We start from the raw sequence: 22,678 nt of genomic DNA, 5'->3' as shown, positions 1-22,678 counted from the left end.
AGGACATGGATCCGGTTGACATGAGATGGGGTCCTCCAGCTCCCCTGCTGTGCACAGGACAGGAACCAGAGCTTCCTAGTCCCTGTCTGTGTGGGTCATGGGAGCCGGAGGCCTGCGTGCAGAGGAGTCCCTCGGAGCGACTGATTCAGCGTATAATGTACAAACAAAATTAGCTTTTTGTAAATGTGTGTTGGTGGGTGCATGCAAGGTTGTTGCCTGTTAATTATGTATGTTTATGTATGTATGTGTACGTGCATGCAAAGGTGTGTATATCTATTATGTAATGAGTGTGAATTAGTCAGTGAATGATATATGCATGGATGCATGCACTTGTGTATGCGTGAGTGTATGGTGAATGAGCGTGTGAATGATGTGTGCATGTGTGTGTGCTTATGTTTAATACTGGGCTGAGGAACGGATTCTGAGGGTTTGGTGAGGGAGGACATATGGGGAGCAGGCATGGGTGGAGGGGGCCTCCTGCTCCTCTACTCTGCACATGACAGGAACCAGAGCTTCCTGGTTCCCGTCTGTGTGGTTCACGGGAGCCAGAGGCCTGCCTGCAGAGGAGACCCTCAGAATAACAGATTCAGTGAAAAAGGTAAGCAAAAAATGTTTTTGTTGTTAATTTGTTTGTGAGTGCCTGCAAGGGTGTTGCATGTTCATGATGTATGTTTATGTATGTATGTATGTATGTGTGTATGCATGCAATGGTCTGTTTATGTATTATGGAATGTATGGTGAATGAGCGAGTGAATGATGTGTGATTGTGTGTGCTTGTGTTTAATGCTGGACCGAGGAGCTAATTTCGAGGGTTGAGGGAGGACATCTGTAGAAATGGAGGGGGGGGTAGTTTAAGGGGAAGGAGAAAAACAATTTTTAATTCACATTGATGGTAAAGCAAGCATGATAAGCATTCTTAGCTAGCTAGACTGGCATTTGGGTGCAGCCAGTATACCCATTCCTTACTGTGGCATGACATATTTTGACTGGGCATCTATAATAAAGTAAGCATGATAAGTGTTATTACCTGACAAGACTGGCATGTGGGTGCAGCCAGTCTAGCCTTTTCTTACTGAGGCAAGGCATATTTTTCTGGGCATCTATGAAAAAGTAAGCACGATAAGTGTTTTCAGGTGGTTAGACTGCATTTTGGTGCAGCCGTCTAGGTATGTCTAACTGTGGCATGGTACTTTTAACGGGGCATCATCAAGGCTAAAGCAAACACATTAAGTATTTATTACATGTCTAGACTGGCATACATTGTGCTGCCAGTCTGGACATGTATTCACTGTGAAATTGTATTTGAAAGGAAAAGCATTAAATTACCACATTAATGCTCCTGTGCACTGTTGGTCTCTTGCATCTATTGAATTAATGGATTGGAGTTATCCTAAATAACCAATTGTAAACTCTTAGGCTTTTGACCCAATTTTTCACTGAAAGTTTGGTGTATAATGCTCAATGTTAACCCATTATTCAAACATTTTCCTTGAGGGGAACCTCCCCCCATGCCCACTGAATACCTTTAATGGTCTTGGCCTCCCTGGTGGCGTTAGGTCAATCTGGCATATTTGTGGGGAATATTTACATCCATTCAATAAATAAATTCACTATCTGCCACTGGGTCATTGACTGGTGGGTGAATGGGTATGAATGTGTGCGTTGAAGATTGGGGCCCTGGCATTGGGCATTGGAATATGGACGTTTTGTACGTGTTATTCTAGCATTTCTTGGCAGAGTCAGCTTGATGAATGTTATAACATGGAGGGGCTTGGGTGACGGTTTATAGTGCAAGCGGGCAGGCAGAGTGGAGATTTTCTCTGGCGTGGAATTATTTACTCAGATAAGGATGTTCCTACATGGGGATACTGGCATATACTGGCAGAGCAAGCCTGAATATATTTTCTTATGGTATTATTACTGTGCGTAATATTAGTGACCATGTACAGAGTTGGCTTGTACATTTGGGTGCCTGGAGCCAGGCACAGACACCATGTTTCTACACTAAGTAAAGGGTTTAAGGTTTGATTAAAACACATATTTATATCTTTCACCTAGCGCAGTGCGCAGCGTGCCCCTGTAGCGGCATGATCATCATGCATATTGCGCATGAGTGGTAATGCAGGCCGGTCTGGAGTGTGGCATGACTTGTGCTTTGCTGCCGAGCTAGGGGTGCCCTCAACATGGCTCGCAAGGGGGTGGCCCACATTCTTTGTTACACCACTGGTATTGGTGAATAAAATATGTTATCCCAGCCTTTCTGGTGACTTTCTCTTTAAACCTCCTCCAAAATATAAAACATCCATCAGGGACTGAAAATCCCCACATAAGACGTTCACACCCATCTGACTGCTCACAGACCTAACCAGCTCACTGTCCAAAATCAAAATGAAAACTTATATGAAGCGAATAAATCTGTAAATACTGCTTTGTAGAAAGACTCTGGACCTCATTTTCATCAATGACATAACGTGAATGAAATGTGTTTACGCCTTTCATACATAACACTCTACTTTGCAATCATTTGTATGGTGGAGAGGAGGGACAGAACATAACTTGTGTTTCCACTGTCTTCCTTCTCCTCCACCGTACAAATGCAGCAGCATTTGTGCCGGAATAGATTTTCTTTCCAGTGCAAATGTTATAGACCCCTGTAGGGCCTGCAGGATTTATGCACCAGCGTAAAGGCAGACCCCATAGGATTCCATTGTACATGCTTCCTGTCATGCTTGCATCTGTTTCGGTTTGGCAGGCTTGCCAGTATGTCCTGGTGTCCTCGCTTCTCTTGGCTGGTGTCACCGGCTTTGGCTGGCATACGTCGATTCTCCTGCTGCAAGCTGGTGGAAGCCTTCCGGTGTTCTGCCTTCTCTTACTGCATTTGCTTTGCAACTCCACTGCCTTTCACAACTCCTATTTCTCTTCTCCACATTCCTTCAGGCTTCAGTTCAGTGGATGCTGCCTTGTAGTACCAGCGAATTCCCAAAAGCTCTCTGAAGCCTTATGGTGTTCTCGCTGTGTAAGTTTGCCTGCAATCTGCTCTTCCTTCCCTTTTCGAAAAGCGGCTTCGCTCTACAGACACCAATCCAGCCTGGCGGTTCCTCGGTCAGCACAGAGGGAGATAGTGTTCTCCATCCAGCGTCGCTTCATCGGCTATTGTGCCAGTTTAAATTTCCCCGCTTCAGGTAGGTTTCTGTAAAAACTAGAGCTCAGCTTGCGCTCCGAGCCTCCATTGACCCGCATTACTCAGTTCCTCTTCCTCGTTACGGTACTTTCAAATTTAGGAAAATAAAAGTCTGTTTCTGATAACTTGGATGAGGATTTTGGTACAGTATTCTTGGTGATCTTTAGGGGAAAACAGTACTTGATGTCTAATGTGCAGAACCGGGGCAGATATTGTCAGTGTCTTTCTTGGGTCGGTGAGGGGAGGGATAAGAGTATGCCATTAGTGCATGGGGAATGAAAGGGTTATTCTCAAACAAAAAAAGGGGGATACCATGTCTCATCCGATGATGCCATAACAAGCCCGCAAGGGTCACCTTCACCCATGTGATCCTCCCTCATATAGCCACCACCTGGGCCAGGTTCAGGTAGCTGCTGCCGTCCCCTGGCCACATGGGAAGAGGCCACCACCAGTACAGAAGTGATGTCACCATTGGATTCATCATCTTCCTCGTAGATACGTATGATAACACTTTTTTCCTTTTCTGTGGGCTGTTGAGACGTCTGTTCACCCTGTTTCCCCTTTTTGCTGCTTATTTTGTGATAGCAATGTATACAATCCACATACGACTGTAACATAGAAGCAAGAGTGTAGTTGGGCAGCCATCTTATTAAAAGTAGAAGCTGCTGCACGTCTCTAAATGAGCACAGGCCTCAAAGCCTTGGGACAACTCGAAAGGCTGAATCCACAGAAATACTTATCCATGCAGAGCTCAGACAGTAGCTGGCAACAAGTGCCAACGTTAGAATGAAATTAGGGAGGATCGGAATGACGGAGCAAAAGCACAAGATAGCAATTCCCAAGATGCAAGCAGTTTACTCCCAGATTAATTACAGTTTTATAAGAGCACAGCCAGCCTTTGTTAGCCAGGTGCAACAAAACAATATGCCAAAAGACCCCATGAAGAAAAACTCAAGGTTGTCCCTAGTGGCAAAGGAAAAAACAGCACATACATTAATATTTGCTGAAATCTCAATAAATTAGAGGTAAATCTATTACAAACATGGTCCCATCGCATGTGACCCATAATTGGAGAACACTGGCCATTCATAAGAAGCTAACACAGATAGGACACCTTCTGTACTCCCTAAACACACACGTAGACATGAGGCGCCACACATGACCAAGTACAAAAGGATTGCCTGGTCTCATGGCCTGAGAATGAGGGATGGTAACTTTTAACTGGAGGAGGAATGTTACATGGGCGTCTCTCCCCCTACTCTATGTCTGGCTCATATCTTCTTGATGACCTGCCAAGTGTTGAAGGTTGGTAAGCAATGTGCCAATTTATCAAAATCCTAGGAACATGCCACCCATCAAGTAGTTGCCAACCAACCCCTTGCCATGAAGATGATGTCATTTAACCATTATCAATGTAGATGTGGTTCCAGGTGGAGCCAACAGATATGTGTAACCCAATGAAAATGTTTAACAATTATGGAAACCATATATAGACATAACTACTAACCTTTCGCCGTTCCCCATAGGTTTTGCAAACTGATATTAGGTTATGACATAATTGATGACACATTTGTAGTATTAAAAGTATTAAAGCAACTATTTTGGTGAGTATGTCGTGAGTGACAAGATTTTAATGCTTGTATGTTGTCTGGCTTTGTTTCGATGTGAATAAAGTTGGGTTTTGCTTTGCACTTCGTCTACTCGGTCATTGACTCTAGTTTGGATTGACTCTGTTCCTGGGCCTATGTGGGACGTTTGGGCCACCTTAACAGTCCAGACCAAACATGCCCCAATGAGTTGCCCCTGTTGCTGAGCTGCAACATCATCCGGTCAAGTCAGTTGAACAAGATGGGTTGCCAAGCCACAACCCCCACCAGACAAGATGGCAAAGTCAGTCAGAGCAGGAGATTGGTCCAGAAAGGACCCCACCAGTATCGACATGTTATAAGCCGCAGTGCAGACTCTGATATCCTGATAAGTGCCTATCCTACACAGCTTTCATCTGACTTCCAGGCCGCGTTGCCTAACCTCTGCATCATGCCATGTCATTTCCATTTCCTCAAGCCAGCACCAGAAGCATCCGATGAGAAGTTCAAGTTCGCTACTGCAGATCACTGGCCACGTCCCCGAAAGCCTGAAGCAGGAAATATTCTTGTCTTAGCATTTACCATTCAGTCAAACGGGTGTGCTTTTTCATAGGAGACACCACCATAAACTAGTTCCATGGTCCCAATACTGCTGCTAACGCCCCCCCTAAATCCTACCAACAAATACAGATAAAGATTCCATCAACGATCCACATGCAGGTAGTATAAAAGAGCAATGATGATGTATAGCCTACAACTACAGCATTAACACCAGAACACCTGGTGTAAACTTCATACATTAAGCTTCAAAATGTGACGACAGCTTTCCCGTAGATCAGCAGCTTAGCCCTGATTGTCAAGATGTTTTCTCTGTTCTGTGATGAACTCCTGGTTTCCCTTGAGACTCTTATAATGTTTTTAATGTGTCTGCAGCCTTGGCAGGATCTTTGAATGCTGTGACCTGAACATTTACAACAATTACGAAAGTAGTTGGATCGACCATATATACTAAGAATAATTTCTCTGACGTGCATACACCTTCACTGGTCCATAATACTCGTATTCAGAATATTTAAAACAATAATCTGATTTCCTCTAAGTAAACATTCTGAAGCTCTTGTGCCTTCTTTTAATAATCAACCCCTTATTAGTCAAAGAAACGTCACTGTCATTTGGAAGGGTCTCTTATTCTCCGCAGGGTTTATTTATTTATTTATTTATTTATTTATTTATTGTGTATTTGTTGGGTGCTTATACATCAAGAAATTGTGTTTCAAAGCACCCACGGGGAAAGGGGAAGTATTTGGTGCAGAGGTGCAAACAGCACTCTCAGTTTCAAAGTTATTTAATTGTGGCAGGTGAAGGATCTTGGGAAGGTGTTCTGCAGGATGTCCAGCAGTTTCCCATTTTCTGCTTCCTCTGGTATCCCTGAAATGCCACTCTTGCTCTTCATGCGATCATTTTCCTGTTCCAAGAGTTTTGGGGTAGCCTGTTCCAGCTTTAGGGAAAGCATAAGTGCCTGCTTGGTCAAGACAATTACAGAGCCCTCAACTCTTGGAAAACCCTCTTCCAAGGTAGCCAACCCTCATTGGGTGGTTTGGATTTGGTCAATGTATAGTCAGATGGTCCTGGTCGCATTTTAATGCCGTTGTTCCCTGATCCTCTGCAACCTGGCACCTGATAGCAAGAAGCCTGTCTTCCCTGTCGTTTGCTCCTTTTGATGGGCTTGCAGGCTCCATGGATCCCTTGCAGCTCTCTCATAAGGGTCGGTAGTCGAACTTGGTCTCACCAGTATTTACCTGAGATGCACAGTGCTGGGTAGAGCAGGAGCACCGCCGTAATGCAGCCATCCTTGGAGCTGGTAGTTCTAGAAACGGTGCATGCAGACTTTGGGTCCACGCGGAGGGGCATGTACTTCTTAGTAGTAATTGACCAGTGGCCACAATACCCAGAGGTGGAAATAGTCGAATCAACATCAACTGACCAGACCATACAAGCGATGGAAAAGATCTTAGCAACTCATGGATTACCTCAGGTCATATGTTTGGATAACGGACCACCGTTTCATGGCCGGCAGTTCGTGACCTTCATGAACGACTGTGGTATCACGCACAGGAAAGTGACTCCTGCCTGGCCAAGTCCCAATGGGAAGGTGGTGCGGTTCATGCGCACCCTCAACAAGATATTTCGGATCACGCATAGCTAGGGAGGGGAACTGAAAAAGAAACATATCAGTTCCTTCGAGAGTATCGATCAACGCCCCATCAATCGACAGGGGTGGCCCCAGCAGAGGCCCTATTCTACCGATGCCCGAGGGGGCTGCTACCCAAGACTGAGGGCCGACCGCCAGGTGTCATTGATGACCAAAAGACACTGGAAGACCGGCAGGCACACCATTAGCGAGAGAACGCCAGGCGGCGGTTAAAACCCTCAGACATTGAAGTAGGCGATATTGTCCTAGGGAGGAACCGACACCCAGAGGGGAAACTGTCCCTAAACTATGAGCCTACCCCATGGGGCTAACCCATGTCAACGGGTCCATGGTGACGGTGTCAGACCAACGGGGAAATGTCACAAGAAATTCTTGCTTTTTCAAGAAGATTGACACTCGAGATCCATGGGAAGAGATTGCCTTAGGAGTATCTCCGGCTCGAGCCTCGACGAGTGTGCCGATGCCTGAAGAGGACTCAGGAAACCCTTGACTAGGGGGACGCAGCCCTGACAACGTACATGAGGATGGACGCTACCCCCGTCGCGAGGGCCAATGATGTCCGGCCAGGTTCAACCCAAGTTAACGACGACCAGAAGTGGACGGTACTTGCCCACATTGGGATGTGAGTTCATGTGGTGTAGTATGTACCAGTTATATCTGTCACGTTGACAAGTTTCCAGAAGTTATGCATATATTGTTTTGTTATGAAAAAGGAGGGATGTGATGGAGTCATGTGTGTGCGCATGTGCGTGATGGCAAGGTTCACCGTTGGGCATGCGCAGTGATTAAAGGGGCGGCCCGTGCGGATCAGAAGCCGCCGTGAACCCGTAACGATCAGACCTGTGTCCTTGTGCTTATTAAGGTACGGGTGGGCTGGGCCTGTTCACGGAGGGGACCCAGGGCCATCATAACCCTTTAACACACTCGAAGAAGTTGTGCCAGGAAAGAGATGTTTTCGAAAGGAATCCAGCAGTACTTAATCCACGTGACTACTGAGTCTCTAATTTTCATGAATCGATTTGTGCCTGTTTGTTGCTATCTCTGCCCTTTGCCACTGACTCAACTGGCTACACTACATTTATGTTGCCCCGACCGTGTCAGAAAGCACAATGCAGTGACTACCAGGCAGCATGTTCGTTTTCAAAACGTACTCATTAAAGTTGTCACATGACTGTTTTCATCTTCTGCAGCGTGCCACGTTGCTGGATCTGTTCGCCAAATGATGTCGCCTTCATATTTCAGACAGCTGTCTCCATTCTCCATTAATTCCTCATGTTATGCCGACACGAAGCAATTCCACTGCACACGATGCATGAATTACAAAGCATGTATAACACAGTCCCACTGCATGTGCGTGGCTGACTACCAATGTCGTTTGGGAGAATACTGAAGCGCCCCTGTAAAGTTTCCTTTACATGCTGATGTGTGTTGGCAGATATACTTGGCCAATGTGATTTAAACGTCATTATTGTAAACGTATTCTCAAACTGTACACGTGTGGAGGGGGGAGTGGGCACAATTACATCGCGCATTCAGTTTAACTGCCCAATTAGGTTTTAAAATGCAAAACTTTCTCAAAATGCGTGTGTGGGCGAACAGCCAAACTATTCGTCTGCACAGCAATATCACCAGGTTTTGACAATTGTCTCCTGTCGAGGGCTGTTTGTTAAATTGCCTTTACACATCTACCAAGAACATTTACAAACAACACATTCATTGTTTGGGATTGAAAAGCACTCTGCTGCCAAAACGTGAATGTGAATGTACTTATTTGGAATGGCTTGCAGGGTTAAATGTCAGCAAATATCTGGTTGTTGAAGGCATATTTGAACCCACTCGGTTGGTTGGGACGCATGCTCCATCACTTAACGTGTGCTTCCATCTTGCAGGGGCTCTTTGGACCACGGCAGCCGATGGGAAGGTCAAGATCAGACTGGGCCCCTCGTGCGCGCAGCCGCCGTTAACCGTCCATCAAATGTTCAAAGAAACCGTCGACAAATATGGAGCACTGAACGCACTAGCAAGCAAGAAGGATGGCACGTGGGAGAAAATCACATTCTCGGAATATTACCAGATGTCTTGGCAAGCAGCTAAAAGTTTCCTTCATGTAAGACAAGAACGTGTCATATCTAGCTGGGCTGGTTTTGGCGTGTTGTATTAGGTGTACGGGTGGGTCAGAATGCACGACTATATGTGAATTGAAGCTTGGGTATTGTAGCTCACCTATATGTTCTCATGTCAGTATGAGAGTTTGGAAATGTTTAAGAGGTATGTTGTGGCACTGGTGTTTCACGGTTATATATATTGTGTAAACACTTGATATGCATGTTTTTATTCATAGAATTGCTCAAAACAGCCTACATTTATATATTGAGATTTCCATGTCCATAAAGGCCCTGCAGAGCAGGTCCTTTTATCTCCAATGCAAAAGGCTCCAAGGGGTTCCGGCAGGCTGGACTGGGAATCAAAAGAGGCCCTGGAAATAATTTTCCAAGTGGCCTCATATCACACATTTTCAGCTAGCCCAAACCTTTTCCTCATGGGAACATTTGGAAATGCCACCCAAAAGAAGCCCAGGGTGAAGAGGCCTGCTGGGAAATCTCCAGAGTTCCCTAAAGGCCAATCCACCCCTGGATTCCGGATGCCCAGCAATGAATCTGCTGGGTGTCTGGAGCATCTTGAACCCCTAGGCACAGGAACAAGCAGAACAGCTCCGGGTGGGCAGGCCCAGCAGAGAAACGCCTCCTGTACCACTGCCACGAGAGGCACATCCAGGAGACTCAGCGAGACGTGACCAGGTGCAGACTTCAGGAACCATTAAAATCTGCAATGGTTTGTTGGGAAGAAGAAGATTGCGGGGAGCGCTAAAGCCTAAAGCAGAGACTGACAGAATCCCCTCTAGAGGGGAGAGTGCCAGATCCCCTCTAGAGGGGATACTTGACCAAGCCCAACCTATATAGGCTTTGTTCTTGTTCTAGGCCTTTTCCTTCTGATTTGTTTGTTGTGTTGGGAAATGAAGTTTTGTTCTAGCACCCACTCTTATATGGCACATGTTCAGGATGGGGGGGTGGGGGGCTGCTTTGCTCTGGGTTGGTTGAAGAGGCTCAATGTCCTTCTTAGGTAGACCTCAGAGGGTCTGATGTTGAAGCTGTCTATTTCCTCAGAGATTTCAGTGCTTACATTTCCATCTTGTGGGTGAGGTTGAGGAATGGATGGATCTTCTATACGCTGTGATACTGGAGACTGTCCTGAAATTCCCAGGCCTCTAAGCGGTGGCAGAAACTGTGCATTTCTGCTCTTGTAGATTTGTAATCTTGAAATGGTTATGCGTTCCCATCATTTCCTTCAGCATCGGAAGGCTGCATCTATTGCCCACGCGGGAAGACGTGGATTTGAAGCTATCTACTGAATAATGGAGTCTCACTTAAAAGTGTCCATGCCAGTCAGCAACCCGCATGTGCTTGACATGATTCTGATTTAGAATTCCAATGGGTATGTCAGAAGTTAATTAAATATTACTACAGTAGAAATATGTCTTGTCATTGCAGCTTGCCCGAGAGATCTGAATTGCACTCAAATTGATAATGCCAACACCAGGAAAGCAAGTCAATTGGCCCCGTGCACTGCAAGGCATCACAGAGGCTTGGTCTGATGAAGTCCCACTGCAAGGCATCACAGAGCCTTGGTCTGGTGAAGTCCCACTGCAAGGCATCACGGAGCCTTGGTCTGATGAAGTCCCACTGCAAGGCATCACAGAGCCTTGGTCTGGTGAAGTCCCACTGCAAGGCATCACAGAACCTTGGTCTGATGAAGTCCCACTGCAAGGCATCACAGAGCCTTGGTCTGGTGAAGTCCCACTGCAAGGCATCACAGAGCCTTGGTCTGGTGAAGTCCCACTGCAAGGCATCACAGAGCCTTGGTCTGGTGAAGTCCCACTGCAAGGCATCACAGAGCCTTGGTCTGGTGAAGTCCCACTGCAAGGCATCACAGAGCCTTGGTCTGGTGAAGTCCCACTGCAAGGCATCACAGAGCCTTGGCATCACAGAGCCTTGGTCTGGTGAAGTCCCACTGCAAGGCATCACAGAGCCTTGGTCTGGTGAAGTGACATGAACTGTGTTCTTAATGAAAGCGAGAATCCTAGAATGGCTCAGTTTGGGGTCTGCAGCACATGCGCAGGATGCTGAGTCCGCGTCTTTCATGGCATGCACACGTCGTAACGGAGTAAGGCGGCTGTTGTGCCCCATCTCGGATTTCCCAAACTATCACTGTGAAGAAAAATGTGCAACAATCCGCCGAAGTGGGTGGGAAAGTGTTAGGAAATATGTAATACAATGTAATAACAACCGGAGTGTAGCTCATGAGCAAATGGTAGCCCATCCTTCTACCTATCCACGAGTTTTGATCCTGGTTTTTCTGACTTTGGGCCCTTGAGGTGTTGATTGAGTGATGAGTTAAGTTACAACTCGGTCTGAAGTTGGCAAGTGAGACAGTGATATTCTGGTGTGGATAGGCCAGCCCTGGTGCCGGGCACTGCAGCGGCCATACATGTTCTGCTGTGACAGTGATGGGAGCAAAACATTGTCTCAGATAAATGTTAAAGGAGTAGTACTGAGATAAGAGGCCAAGGGGACCCCACACTCCACTGAGACAGGGTGAGCTTGTGAAGCAGACATAGGCACTCTCATGGTCCTCTGGCCCAAACATTATTTAAACCCTATTGCTGCGTTTTCTGAGCATCTGGACATATCTATCAATCTCGTGGTCAGGTGCGAGTGATCAATAAGATCAAAAACTGCTGGTGAATTTAGAAGCATAAGACGGGTGGTCTGACTTTCATCTATAATCTTGGTAATATTGGCTTTTAAATCTAAGAGTGCTGACTCAGTCCTGTGTCGTGCTCTGAAACCTGATTGCCAAAGTCCTAGTATTTCCTGAATTGTATATATGCCACTGTATCCAACATTTGCGTGAGGAATGGCCCGTTTGTGGTCGGTTTGTAGTTGTTTGCAACCTCTGGAGCCAAATGCAATAGTAGTAGCCACTATAAGAGATTCAGGAACAGAGGAGTCCTGGAAGGATGCAGTAATCACTTGAGTAATGTAAGGAAGCAGGACATCAAGGCAATATTTCATGGTTTGAGCCGGGCAGATGTCACCCACACATGAAGTGGATTTAAGGTTAGAAATAATAATTCCAATTGCCTCTTCCGACACCTAATGGAATAAAAACAACAGCCCATCCGCATGAGCCCATATATTTACATCCGGCTCCGGCACCTCCCGTATGGGCACCTCATCTAGAGTTCTATGGGATTCAATAGCCGGCCTATGTTTCATAATTTTACTTGTCAGCTCATTCTGAAATTCTTGACACCAGGTGTCTGTGATGGTGTAGGGTCCTTTCGACACTATCTTGCCCTCAAATAATTTCAAGATAGCAAAAAGCTCTCTAGGTTGTGATTTAACATTAAGGATTCTCTGGTTGTAGATACGCTGTTTTTCTGTACCGATAGCCTGCTTATGTTTCTTTACTGACATTCTGTAAATGTGCATTGACACATCACCCACCTTTTTAAGCCAGGCTCTTCTTTCTGCCTGTCCCTTCGGTTTTCTAAGTTCCATGATACTGTTATTAAACCAAGCGTTTTTCGTGGTTTCAGATTTTATGACTGTAGTTAAATAGGTGCAAGGGCATCAGTCGTCCCACCTAAAGCCTTCTGAATATATTCTGCATTATATTATTGACCCCTGAACTCTGTGTTATCTTGGACAGAGTGGGAACAGCCAAGGGGGTGATAATTGGAGTCACATTTCGGACGTTCTGTCGTATTCTCAGGTTGGGATCAACCTTGAGAAGAGCACCAGCAGCATTGCATCAAAAGTAACTGAGAAATGGTCAGATTGGGGGCCCAGCTCGATAGTTGAAGAAAGAAAATCCAAATGATATGATACGACCCAATCTAAGCAGTTTAGACCGATGCCCTAGGCTATATTGTTAAGTTGTCGGAATCCGACAACTTCCAGAGCCTGCATCATGGATACAGCACCGGGGTCTGCATCATTATGAAGTCATAAATTAAAATCACCCAACAGCAAGAAATGTTTGCTGGGTTTCTGATTTTGATTAATAGCAGCAACCAGTTGTTCTTCAAAAGCTAGTGTAGATGTAGGTAGCCTATATAACACACACATTCTTATCGATGACACACATTCTTATCGATGGAGTCGAATTCACACTCAGTTTAACAAATAATGATTAACACTTTTCAATAGCCACACTTTTAGACATATGTATCTTCAAAGAGTCTTGATAAATAATGGCAACCCCAACAACTCTAGCCTGGACATGATCAGTTCTCATGAGGCTATGCCCTGCAGGCGTGGCCAAAGATGCTGCACGATTAGCAGCATCATAAAGCCACGTCTCTGTGATAGCCAAGATGTCCAAATAAGATTCCATTATAGAGTCTGAAATCTCACCTGCGTGCGCCACCACACCAATAGGCGTGTGTTTAGTAGAGACATTTTCAGGGGGTGCGTTCTGACTGCCAGCATATGCGTCATCACAAACCCCTTCCCCGCATTATGCGCATCAGTAAAACAGTTGAGATCCTGGGTTGCTTTTTGAAACATGGTAGAGGGAACATAATAAGATTGTTGCAGTACTACCAGTAAGAGTATCTGCTATAGCCTCTCCATTTATATCCTGATTAGGTGGAAAGGAATCAGCTTCGGAAGACTCACTCTCTAAAGCGAGATTAGTCATGAGCAGACCCATCTGTGAAGGCCACTCCGCCATCCCAGAGAGTGCACCGCCTTTAGAATGGTGTTCGGTCACGTTCAACTTCATAGATGCTGCGGGACTACCGCAGAAATCGATTTTGAGATATTTGTCCAGAATTAAATCTCCCTTTTATTGGGACTGCAAGTCCCAGCAAGAGCACAGGAAATAACAGTATTACCAACACACACCGCCTTCACACCATCAGGACTGGCAAGCAGGGTGCAATGCCCGTAGAATACCCAAAATTTAAGAGAAAGATACCTGTCTCAGCCGTGAGTCATTGCCCGCAGGCGCAACCAGTGAAACCACAATGCGCCTGTCTAACGCACCGGCGCAGATGCGCCACTGGTCGAGTTTAACTGTTTTCCAAAGCAGAGGCTTTCGGGACCTGGCTCCAATGTCAATGAAGCATCATACATTAAAATAAAAAAGATAAAATGTGCAGCTGCTGACTACGTTTCAGCTTTGATCGAAAGGCTTAGCAAAGGCTCAACGTTTTCACACGCACAAGGATAAAATGTTTTCACACACACAAAGGATAAAAATCTAATTTTAAGGAGTTAACATCTAAATACTTAAAGAAATCCTGTGGCTACAATTCAACACAAATACACACTGTGCCAATCAGTATGCGCCTGTCTAACATGCCGGCGCTAACGTGCCCCTTAGAGAATTTAACTGTTTTCCAAAGCAGAGGCTTTCAGGACCTTTAGTTTGCTCCAATGGAGCATCTTATACTAAAATATCGAAGACAGAGTCTGCAGCTGCTGACTACGTTTCAGCTCTGATCCAAAGGCTTAGCAAAGACTCAAAGTTTGACACACACAAGGATAAAATGTTTTCACACACACAAAGGATAACATCAAATTATAAGGAGTTAAAATCTAAATACTAAAATAAGTCCTGCAGCTACAATGTAAAACAAATAAACACTGTGCAAACCAGTATTCGCCTGTCTAACTAGATAAGTATGGCAACAGGCTGGATGTTGCAGGCGGCAGAGAGATCTTTATGGAGAGTATGAAGGCATCTCGGAGTAAGACAAAGACAGCAGATTCTGAATTAGAAATAAAACACTTTATTAACTTAAAAGTCAGGATGGAAAAATGCCTTACTTGCCTTATACTATGGTGGGACTTCCCTACCGAAATATAACTAAGGAGAGTCTGAATCAAAGAGTTAAACTTTGGAATCTGTCTGTGTCCAAAGCCTGTACTTGCCCTCACAACTAATCTATACAATGTGTAAGGATATCAGCAACCAACAGAAACAGTGTCCAACACAAGTTCTGAGCTCCATCCAGCTCACAGCTTCCTTTCAGGTCCCTTCCCAAAGTATAAAACAGTTCCAAACACAAAGGATCATGAGACTCTGTCCTCAAGTCAATCAAGGGGTTAAGCCTCACAGTCCCTTTCCCCAAGAGTCAATTTCAATATCACAACAGTGGCCTCAGTCTTCAAAAAGTTCTGCACCACACTTGTGCCCTCCTTCAATGATTGACCTTTGTACAAATAGTTACACGTCAGAGTTGCAATTAATTCAGCTTTCAAAGTATATTTTTATGTACAATTTCCTCCCACTTTCTTGTTTAACATGCCTCTCTTTGATTCGCTGTTAAAGTTCACTTCCAAAGTTCCATTCACCCTGAAGTTCAGCATATAGTGTATTCAGTTGCACTGCTAAAGTTCCATTCACTCTAAAGTTCAGCATGTACTGGTTTCACTAATGTGGATTTTACTTGGATTGAAATTTCATTCATTTCTGAGTTCAGCCCATGGTTATTTTATTTGAATGTAAAGCTCCATTCACATTTTATCCCCATATGTAACAGTTCTGCTTATTTATTAAGTTTTCATTCAGTTCGGAATTCAATAACCACGAGGTTGTATTTGTTAAAGTCTTAATACAGTTCGACCTGTTGTTTAATATCTTTGTAAGATGCCTTTAATGAAGTGCCCAGCACGCTGAGACTTTCAGAAACTTGATTTCTTACACATGCAACCACTCTGCTACAAAGTATTCTTAATAGTTCAGTAGTTAACAAGGATTTGAATCAGAGACCTTCGAAACCATTCTCTTCAAACACGTGACCACTCTGATACAATGTATTCCTCTGCGAAAGTTCAAACACTCACATACCGAGTTTCTCCTTTGATTGAAACTCACTGGTTGTGTCTATAGGTTTTCCAGCGGCACAGATCATTCATCCTTCTGCTTTCTGAATCAGGGCTCCTCATCCTGTGCCGCCGGCACTCCTGTGTCAGTTTCTGTCCACAAGAGAACAAGCGCTGTGAAAATCAGAAAATGGGACAGCCTGTCTGCATGGCTCCCTTCCCAGCATTCGATCAGTTCCACGGAGCCTCAGCTCCTGGTTAGCACTTCCATAAACCGTCGGCATGCTTCAGAAACACAGTTCCCTGCTGCTTCTCTTGGCCTCTCTCCTTGCCTCTTGATTTGAGCTCCTTATATACAGCTGAAGTCCCTTAACATGCTGCAGGTGCAAATATCCAATGGGCCCAGCCTTACCATAATCAAAGGGAGATGCCTAACCCTGACATACCTTAGCAGGCATCTTCTCTTCCTCATCCCAGCACCACAGCGGTTAGAGTGTCTAGTCTTCATTACTCGCAGTTGCTTCTTCTTCATCCCAGTACTGTCATTGGTCAAATGTGAGGAAGTCAGGGGAACTGACTCGCAATAGCCCATTTATTTTATTTATTTATTTTAATTCTTAGTAACGCACCACCTCGCCTGTAGGCCTCAAGGCACCATGAAGGCTGCGGAAGGGTTGGATTACTCATTGGTGGTGTAAGGGAGATACCATGTCTCTCCCAAGGGCATCACACTCCCAATCCCCAAGGACGCTCCACCCAGGTGATCCTCCCTCGCATGTCCACCACCAGGGTCAGGATCCAAAAGTGACAGCCTTTCCCTGGCCACCTGCGCAGAGGACCCATAGGGAATAGGAGTGAGGATACTGTCACAGACAGCAAAAGAGGAATATGCCCTGGGCCCCCACCCTTGAAGGGGCCCCTACCTGTCTGACTGATTAAAAGAAGTCAGTGCACATTTTTTACAAAACATACATTTCACACACCATTATATTGTCTAGCATGTCGCTGAGGTTCTGAAACTCCTCCCTGGCTGTTGTTTACAACTAAGGTCTGATATGAATATTTAATCTCATGCAGCATTGTGTGTTCATTGTAGTGCATACATTCTGTATGTACACTATAGAGCAACTCGTGTGGCATTTACAAGACACATCACAGTACCAAATCCCAAAGCGGCAGACTAAGCCTTCTTCTTAATAAAGCATATACAAACTTGGGTGATAGTGACACTGACTCTGCTACAAAATAACATACCTGCACCAAAGATCGCTTTTTATAAAAAGTAACATAGCATTAGTATAGTGAAAGTCTAGAACGTGGTCCCTTCAAATGAATGTTGTAAAAAACGGGGCAGAAAACCATATATTATTATTTTTCTTTTTATTGGCTTCAAATGGTTTGCAAAATTGAAAACCTTAAGCCGTTGCGATTAACATTAAAAAAAGAAAGAAGTCCAGTAATTTCTGCATTCATAAAACAACAGTTACAGATTCATTACAGTCATTTGGACTCAGTCTGCTGCGGCCTTCTAACTTGTAGTCACAGTTCTACCCCAGCTCATTCCATCGGAGCTCGTTCAGTTCTCTTCCGCCTTTAAGGTCTCAGGTAGTTGTTAATTTATTTTGAAGATTGCTGTTAACAATCTTACCAGGGCCAAGTTGATGTGTATTTTCTCCCCTTCGATAAAGACGCACCACCATACTTCAATTTCTCGATTAGCAGTGATTTTCGCAATCTACCCCAAGCAGTGATCACGTTTGTATGTTAAACCCTTGCATTCTAATGTCAGATGTTTCAAAGATTCTATTGAGTCTGGGTTTGAACATAGTCTGCATTTGTCCGAGCCCCTTGTTTTTGATCTTCTGTGTATAAATTCCCTGGTAGTCAAGGTGTTTAGGCGGAACAGCATGAGTTGTGAGCGCAAGTACCAGTTTGGGAAAAGTTTTAAATAGCCAGGTGGTGCGTTTAGTTTTCTTGGGACCGACCAGAACTCTTCGTAGTCTTTGTACTGCCATAAATTCTCTTGGGTCTGTATCCAGTCTCTTGTTTTAGAAGGATTATTTAGCAGGTCCTCTTTTGTCTCGTTCAAGTCTTCCAAGATTGCATCACATTTCTTTTGCCATTCTTGTAACGTTTGGTCCGAGCCTTCACTCATTGCTTTGTAAACGGCCTCGAAACCCCCCGTCAGGTGTTTCTCGTAATATTTCGGTTAGAACTAGATGGTCTTCCAGTCCACTATAGCTTTAATGAGGTGAAAGTAAGCTCTCTCCTTATAGATGGAATTGGCAGTGATTTTGGCAGCTGTACACTGACCGCCAAAAAATCCCCTCTAGACTGGGCCAGATTTTTACTGGTAGACCAAATGCTTTTTCCGCTCCATAGGCTAGTCTTGGAATTACTTCCATTCTGTAGAAGGTTATCAATGGGGTTAAGGTAAATCTACAGCATCTCCATAATAAAATCTTTCCTTGAGCCACCAGATTTACTACTTACCTTCTCATCAGGTCAATTCTTGGTGCCTCACATTTACTGTTGTGATACAAACTCCTAGGTAGGTAATGGAGTTTACTTCCAGTATTTTTTCACCTTGGAAAGCCCAGTCAAACTTGGCCTTCTTTTTCTTGTTGTGTTTAGATGTTGTCAAAATTAGAATGCATGATTTGTCCGAGTTGATTATTAAATCATTTGCGTCAACATATACCTCTAGTGCTTCTATCTGGCGCTGTAGTCCTATTGGCGTCTGGTCCAATAGGACTATGTCGTCCGCATACAGAGGCCTGCTAATTGATATTCCTGCCACTTTCGGAGGAAACAAACGGGGTTGTTGGAATGCTTTGTCGATGTCTGAGACATAAAGGTTGTATATTTCTTGGGCTAAAGGGCACCCTTGTTTTAGACCCAGGTTGGTGCGTATATGGTCTGATTCCAGATACACAGATATCTGGTCCGGTTTTGTCAAGTCTTACCCTGAGGGTCGTGTTTGTATATATGTCTTTGATGTTCTCTAGGACTGTCGAGTGGCAGTGCCATTTGGATAACTTATACCATAGTTTTTCCCTCCTAACCATGTCCAACGCCTTTGATAGGTCAACAAAGGCGACAAATATTTTATTTTATTTTATTTTTGGCAATTCTGGCGTTCAAAAGGTTAATCAGAAAAATGTTAAGTGAAGTCCCTCTTCCCTTGACGAAACCTGACTGCCAGGGGTATCTTCTACCTGTTGATGCACTCCATCTAGTCAAGGCTTTCAAGAGGATGGCCGCAAAGCTCTTTCCTAACACATCCAAAAGGGCTATGGGACGATAGTTGTTAGGGTTTGTCCTAAGACCTTTTTTGAAAATTGGGATGATTATTGCGTCCTTCAAGGAGATTGGCACTTTGACCACTGATATTATATATTTAATCAGGTGATGTAGGAATGTTGCCCAGTCCAATGGGTTGCTCTTCAATATGGCGTTCATCAGCCCGTCCGGCCCCGACGCTCTTGAATTTTTAAGCTTCGTATTTATAACTTCAATAGTGTTGATGTCTAACGTCTAGTTGTACATAGTCTACAATGGCGTATACCTTCAGTGCATTCCTTGTGCATGTCTTTGGTTGCAACTGCGTGTAAAACTTGCACCATCTTGTTGCTGATATGGGGTTCACCATCAATGCGTCTTGTGGTGCCTCCATGTCATTGATTGTTGACCAAATTTCTGCAGTGTTCCTGGTTTTGATTTATTCTAACATTTGGACTGAGTCTTGGTTTAACTTTTTTTTTGTGTAAATTAAGCCAGTTACAGTATATTTGTTTAAGTTTGTGTATTCGAAGTCCCCTGAGTCGCATTCTTTCTTAACCTCTTGATGGATTTCTTGAGTGTTCTCTTCCGCTCTATCAGCTTGTCGTACACATGCCTCTTCATACTTTTTGGTTTGTCACCTGGTTTCTGGTTAGTTCTAAACTCCTTGAGTAGGGGTAGATAGTCAATAGTATTATTCCCCTCTTGATTTTGCATCTGGTTTATCAAGGTTTTTAAGTTTGAGTTCAGCGTGGGAAGTCTTTCAGGTTTCATTCTTAATTTGTTTCTGCCAGGATTGACTGATATAAAGAGTGATTTTCCGTAGAAAAACCTTTTGTTGTGACTGATGTTTCAGAATGCTTGCTGATGTAGTGATCACTTCCAAGGTGTGTATTATATGTGACATATTAGATGAAATGCATATATAGTCTAGGATTTCTTTTGAATGTACACCGTTCCAGTTCGGTCTAGCATGGATGTCTCCTTGTGTGATTCCGTTTAAGACTGCACAGTCTCTTGATTGAATTCAATTTCTCCACATAGTGCCTCATTTTTGTTAGTTCGTGGTTTCCACAAGGTCCTGTTCTGTAGATTGATTGACAGAATTAAAGACAGGAACAGTTTAAGTCAGCCGCTATTATGAACATCGGGATGTGCCATTTCTCCCTCTGTGTATCTAGTAATGCTACTATGTCTTCAGGTAAAGAAGCGTTCAAAGGGATTACCCGGTTCCAATAGACGTTGAGTATTACCAAAGCACGCTGTGCTGCAACTGGGTCTTTGTCCCACTTTATTGCCAACAGCTGTATATATGGAGTTGGGTTCAATGTATAAACCACAGACCAGTTAAGGTTGTTTTTAATTGTAACCAGAAGCCCTGATTTTGGCCTTCCCTTTGGACCTTTTAAGACTGGATTTAATCGTACATCGTATCCTTCTAATGTCGGGGGGTTGGTTAGCCTCATTTCCTGTAGGCAAAGAATGTGCTCTTTCACATTTTGTAGTTCACCTTTTTTGAACAAATGGCTAAATCCTCTAGTGTTCCAAATTACCAACGCCATGTCTCCCGGCAGTTTCTTTTGGCCGTTTTTGGTTTTGCATTTTTTCAGCTGCCAAGTTGGCCAGCCACTTCCATTTAGCACCCTCACCTTCATGCTCTTTCCTTGTGTTTGGTGGGTGCCCAGGAGTCCTAATGATTTTTCTTAAGGCTGGCTCTTTGCTGTGTTCTTGATTTTTTCGGCTGTCGTTATGTTTGTTCTTTGTCCTCTGCGCGATTGCTCTTGTTTTTTTAAGGCCACACAGTTATTTTCACATAGGTCAAAGCCCATTAGCCGTAGTTTGTAGGCCTCTTCCAAAAGTACTTGCTTTACTAGCCTTGTAATTGTGTGTAGGAGCACTTTGTCAGTTCGCTCCTCTTCAGGAACTCTACTATGGCAATATCTTGAGAAGTTATTAGTCTTAACGCCAGAATGTAGTGCAGTAGTCTGAGCACAATTGATCTGTTAAGGATCAACCCGTCATCGTAATACAGCCTGTCCAGAATCAAACCTTCTGGCTGAACAAAGGACTTGCCTTTGTCCTCTTCAGGTCGTCTGTTCTTCTTTCCATTAATAGATAACTGATGTCTGGCCTCGGACCTAATCAAGGTTACCGAAGGACTCCTCTTCCTTTGGACTTTCCCTGTCCCAGGGTGCGGTTGTATGGTGCAGTTTAGCTGGTTGTCTCTCCAATCGCAGGTTATCATCCTTTCGTGTTTCTCTCGGTAGAGTGACAGCGTTACGCTTGTTGGTCGTCTGCTTCATTCCATTGGGTTCTCTGTTGGGTTCTTTGTGATCGAACAGTTTGTTTTTTGTTGAAATGGAGGGGCAACACCGCCCAACATTTTGTTCCAGTTTCCTTCTCTCTGGTTCATCCGTATCCAAGGAGGCCTCCTCCACCTCTTCATCTAAACTACTTATGTAACTTTCCTAAGTTGTTTGGTTGGTCTCTTGGTCGGTATAGGTATAATTGTCAGTTAGTTACTCCTCCTCCTCCCTTGCCTCGTCTTCTGAGATGGAGTACGTAGTTAAATCTATTAGGGCCTGTCTGGTCCTTCCTCATCAGATAACTCCACTATTTCTGTTGTTTTATTTACTCTGGGCCACTTATTTTCTATCCTCGTCACCGCGACGGATACATTTTTGGAGTTGTTATGTTCTTTCGGGAGGGTAAGCTTTTTAATGATGGCTCAGCTCTTGTTAGAGTTTTGATTAGACGGCAACAATTGGTTCTTTGGCTTTTTTGCAGTTAAGTTCTCGGTAATATTTATTTTCTTAGTTCACTTTGTTCTGAAATGTTTCCCTTGTTCATTGGCGTCATCTGTTTCTTATCTCCCTTGTTCAAGTTCTTCTTGAAAATTCCACAGATTTTTGCTTCTCTATTAGTTTTGCAGACTCCTCGTCCTCTTTAAGCATTTCTAAATATGTGTCCACTAGATACTTTCTTTGGGGGATCATTCTTTGATTATTTGTTGAACTCTTTTTGCTCTCCTTTGTTGGTTTAACCACTGGTAGGATGGTTGTTTCCCGGTCCATCGTCTCCGAGCCTCCACACGCAACGGTCTCTTGATTTTGCATCTTTTTCTCTTTGTCTTTTTTATGGACTTGTATTTGTTTGTGCCCCTCCATTAAAAGTGAAGGGGGCCTTTGGTTCGCCAACTCTGTGTCGTTATTGTTGTTTGTTAACAAATCTTATAGCACGGCTGACAGGTGTTTGTTTTCTCTCTTGGCCTTTGTTGTTATAGCCGGTAAGAGGGGTTCCTTGATTAGATGTTTCTGTCCCCAAATTGATTTCAGTCACAGATAAGTTATTTCGCTTGCCCTCAAATGAGGTCGCCAGGGGTTTGCCCCTTACTGCCAATCTTCTTTCTTTCTTTTCTTTTATTATTGGGTCAAGGATGTCATGCAGAAGTTGTGCCACTTTTGCGTTACTTTTGTCCACGTTGTTCTGTACGGAGGATAAGAACCCTTCTACAAAGATC

General features: G+C 44.2%; 1 protein-coding gene across 3 annotated transcripts in view; it reads left to right on the top strand.

Moving 5' to 3' along the window:
* The window catches only part of ACSBG1 (acyl-CoA synthetase bubblegum family member 1), a 1,203,629-nt gene that overhangs the window by 807,779 nt on the left and 373,172 nt on the right, over window positions 1-22,678 (top strand). For all 3 annotated transcript variants that reach the window (XM_069624414.1, XM_069624415.1, XM_069624413.1), the window contains one exon: window positions 8,869-9,086. In XM_069624414.1, the coding sequence (XP_069480515.1) occupies window positions 8,869-9,086 (218 nt within the window). The remainder of the gene's footprint in view (window positions 1-8,868; window positions 9,087-22,678) is intronic.

Source organism: Ambystoma mexicanum, chromosome 11 (genome assembly GCF_040938575.1).
Source record: "Ambystoma mexicanum isolate Mex_15411 chromosome 11, UKY_AmexF1_1, whole genome shotgun sequence".
Classification (NCBI taxonomy): Eukaryota; Metazoa; Chordata; class Amphibia; order Caudata; family Ambystomatidae; genus Ambystoma; species Ambystoma mexicanum.
The sequence above is the reverse complement of the archived record's forward strand: the minus strand, read 5'-3'. Positions and strand labels throughout refer to the sequence as shown.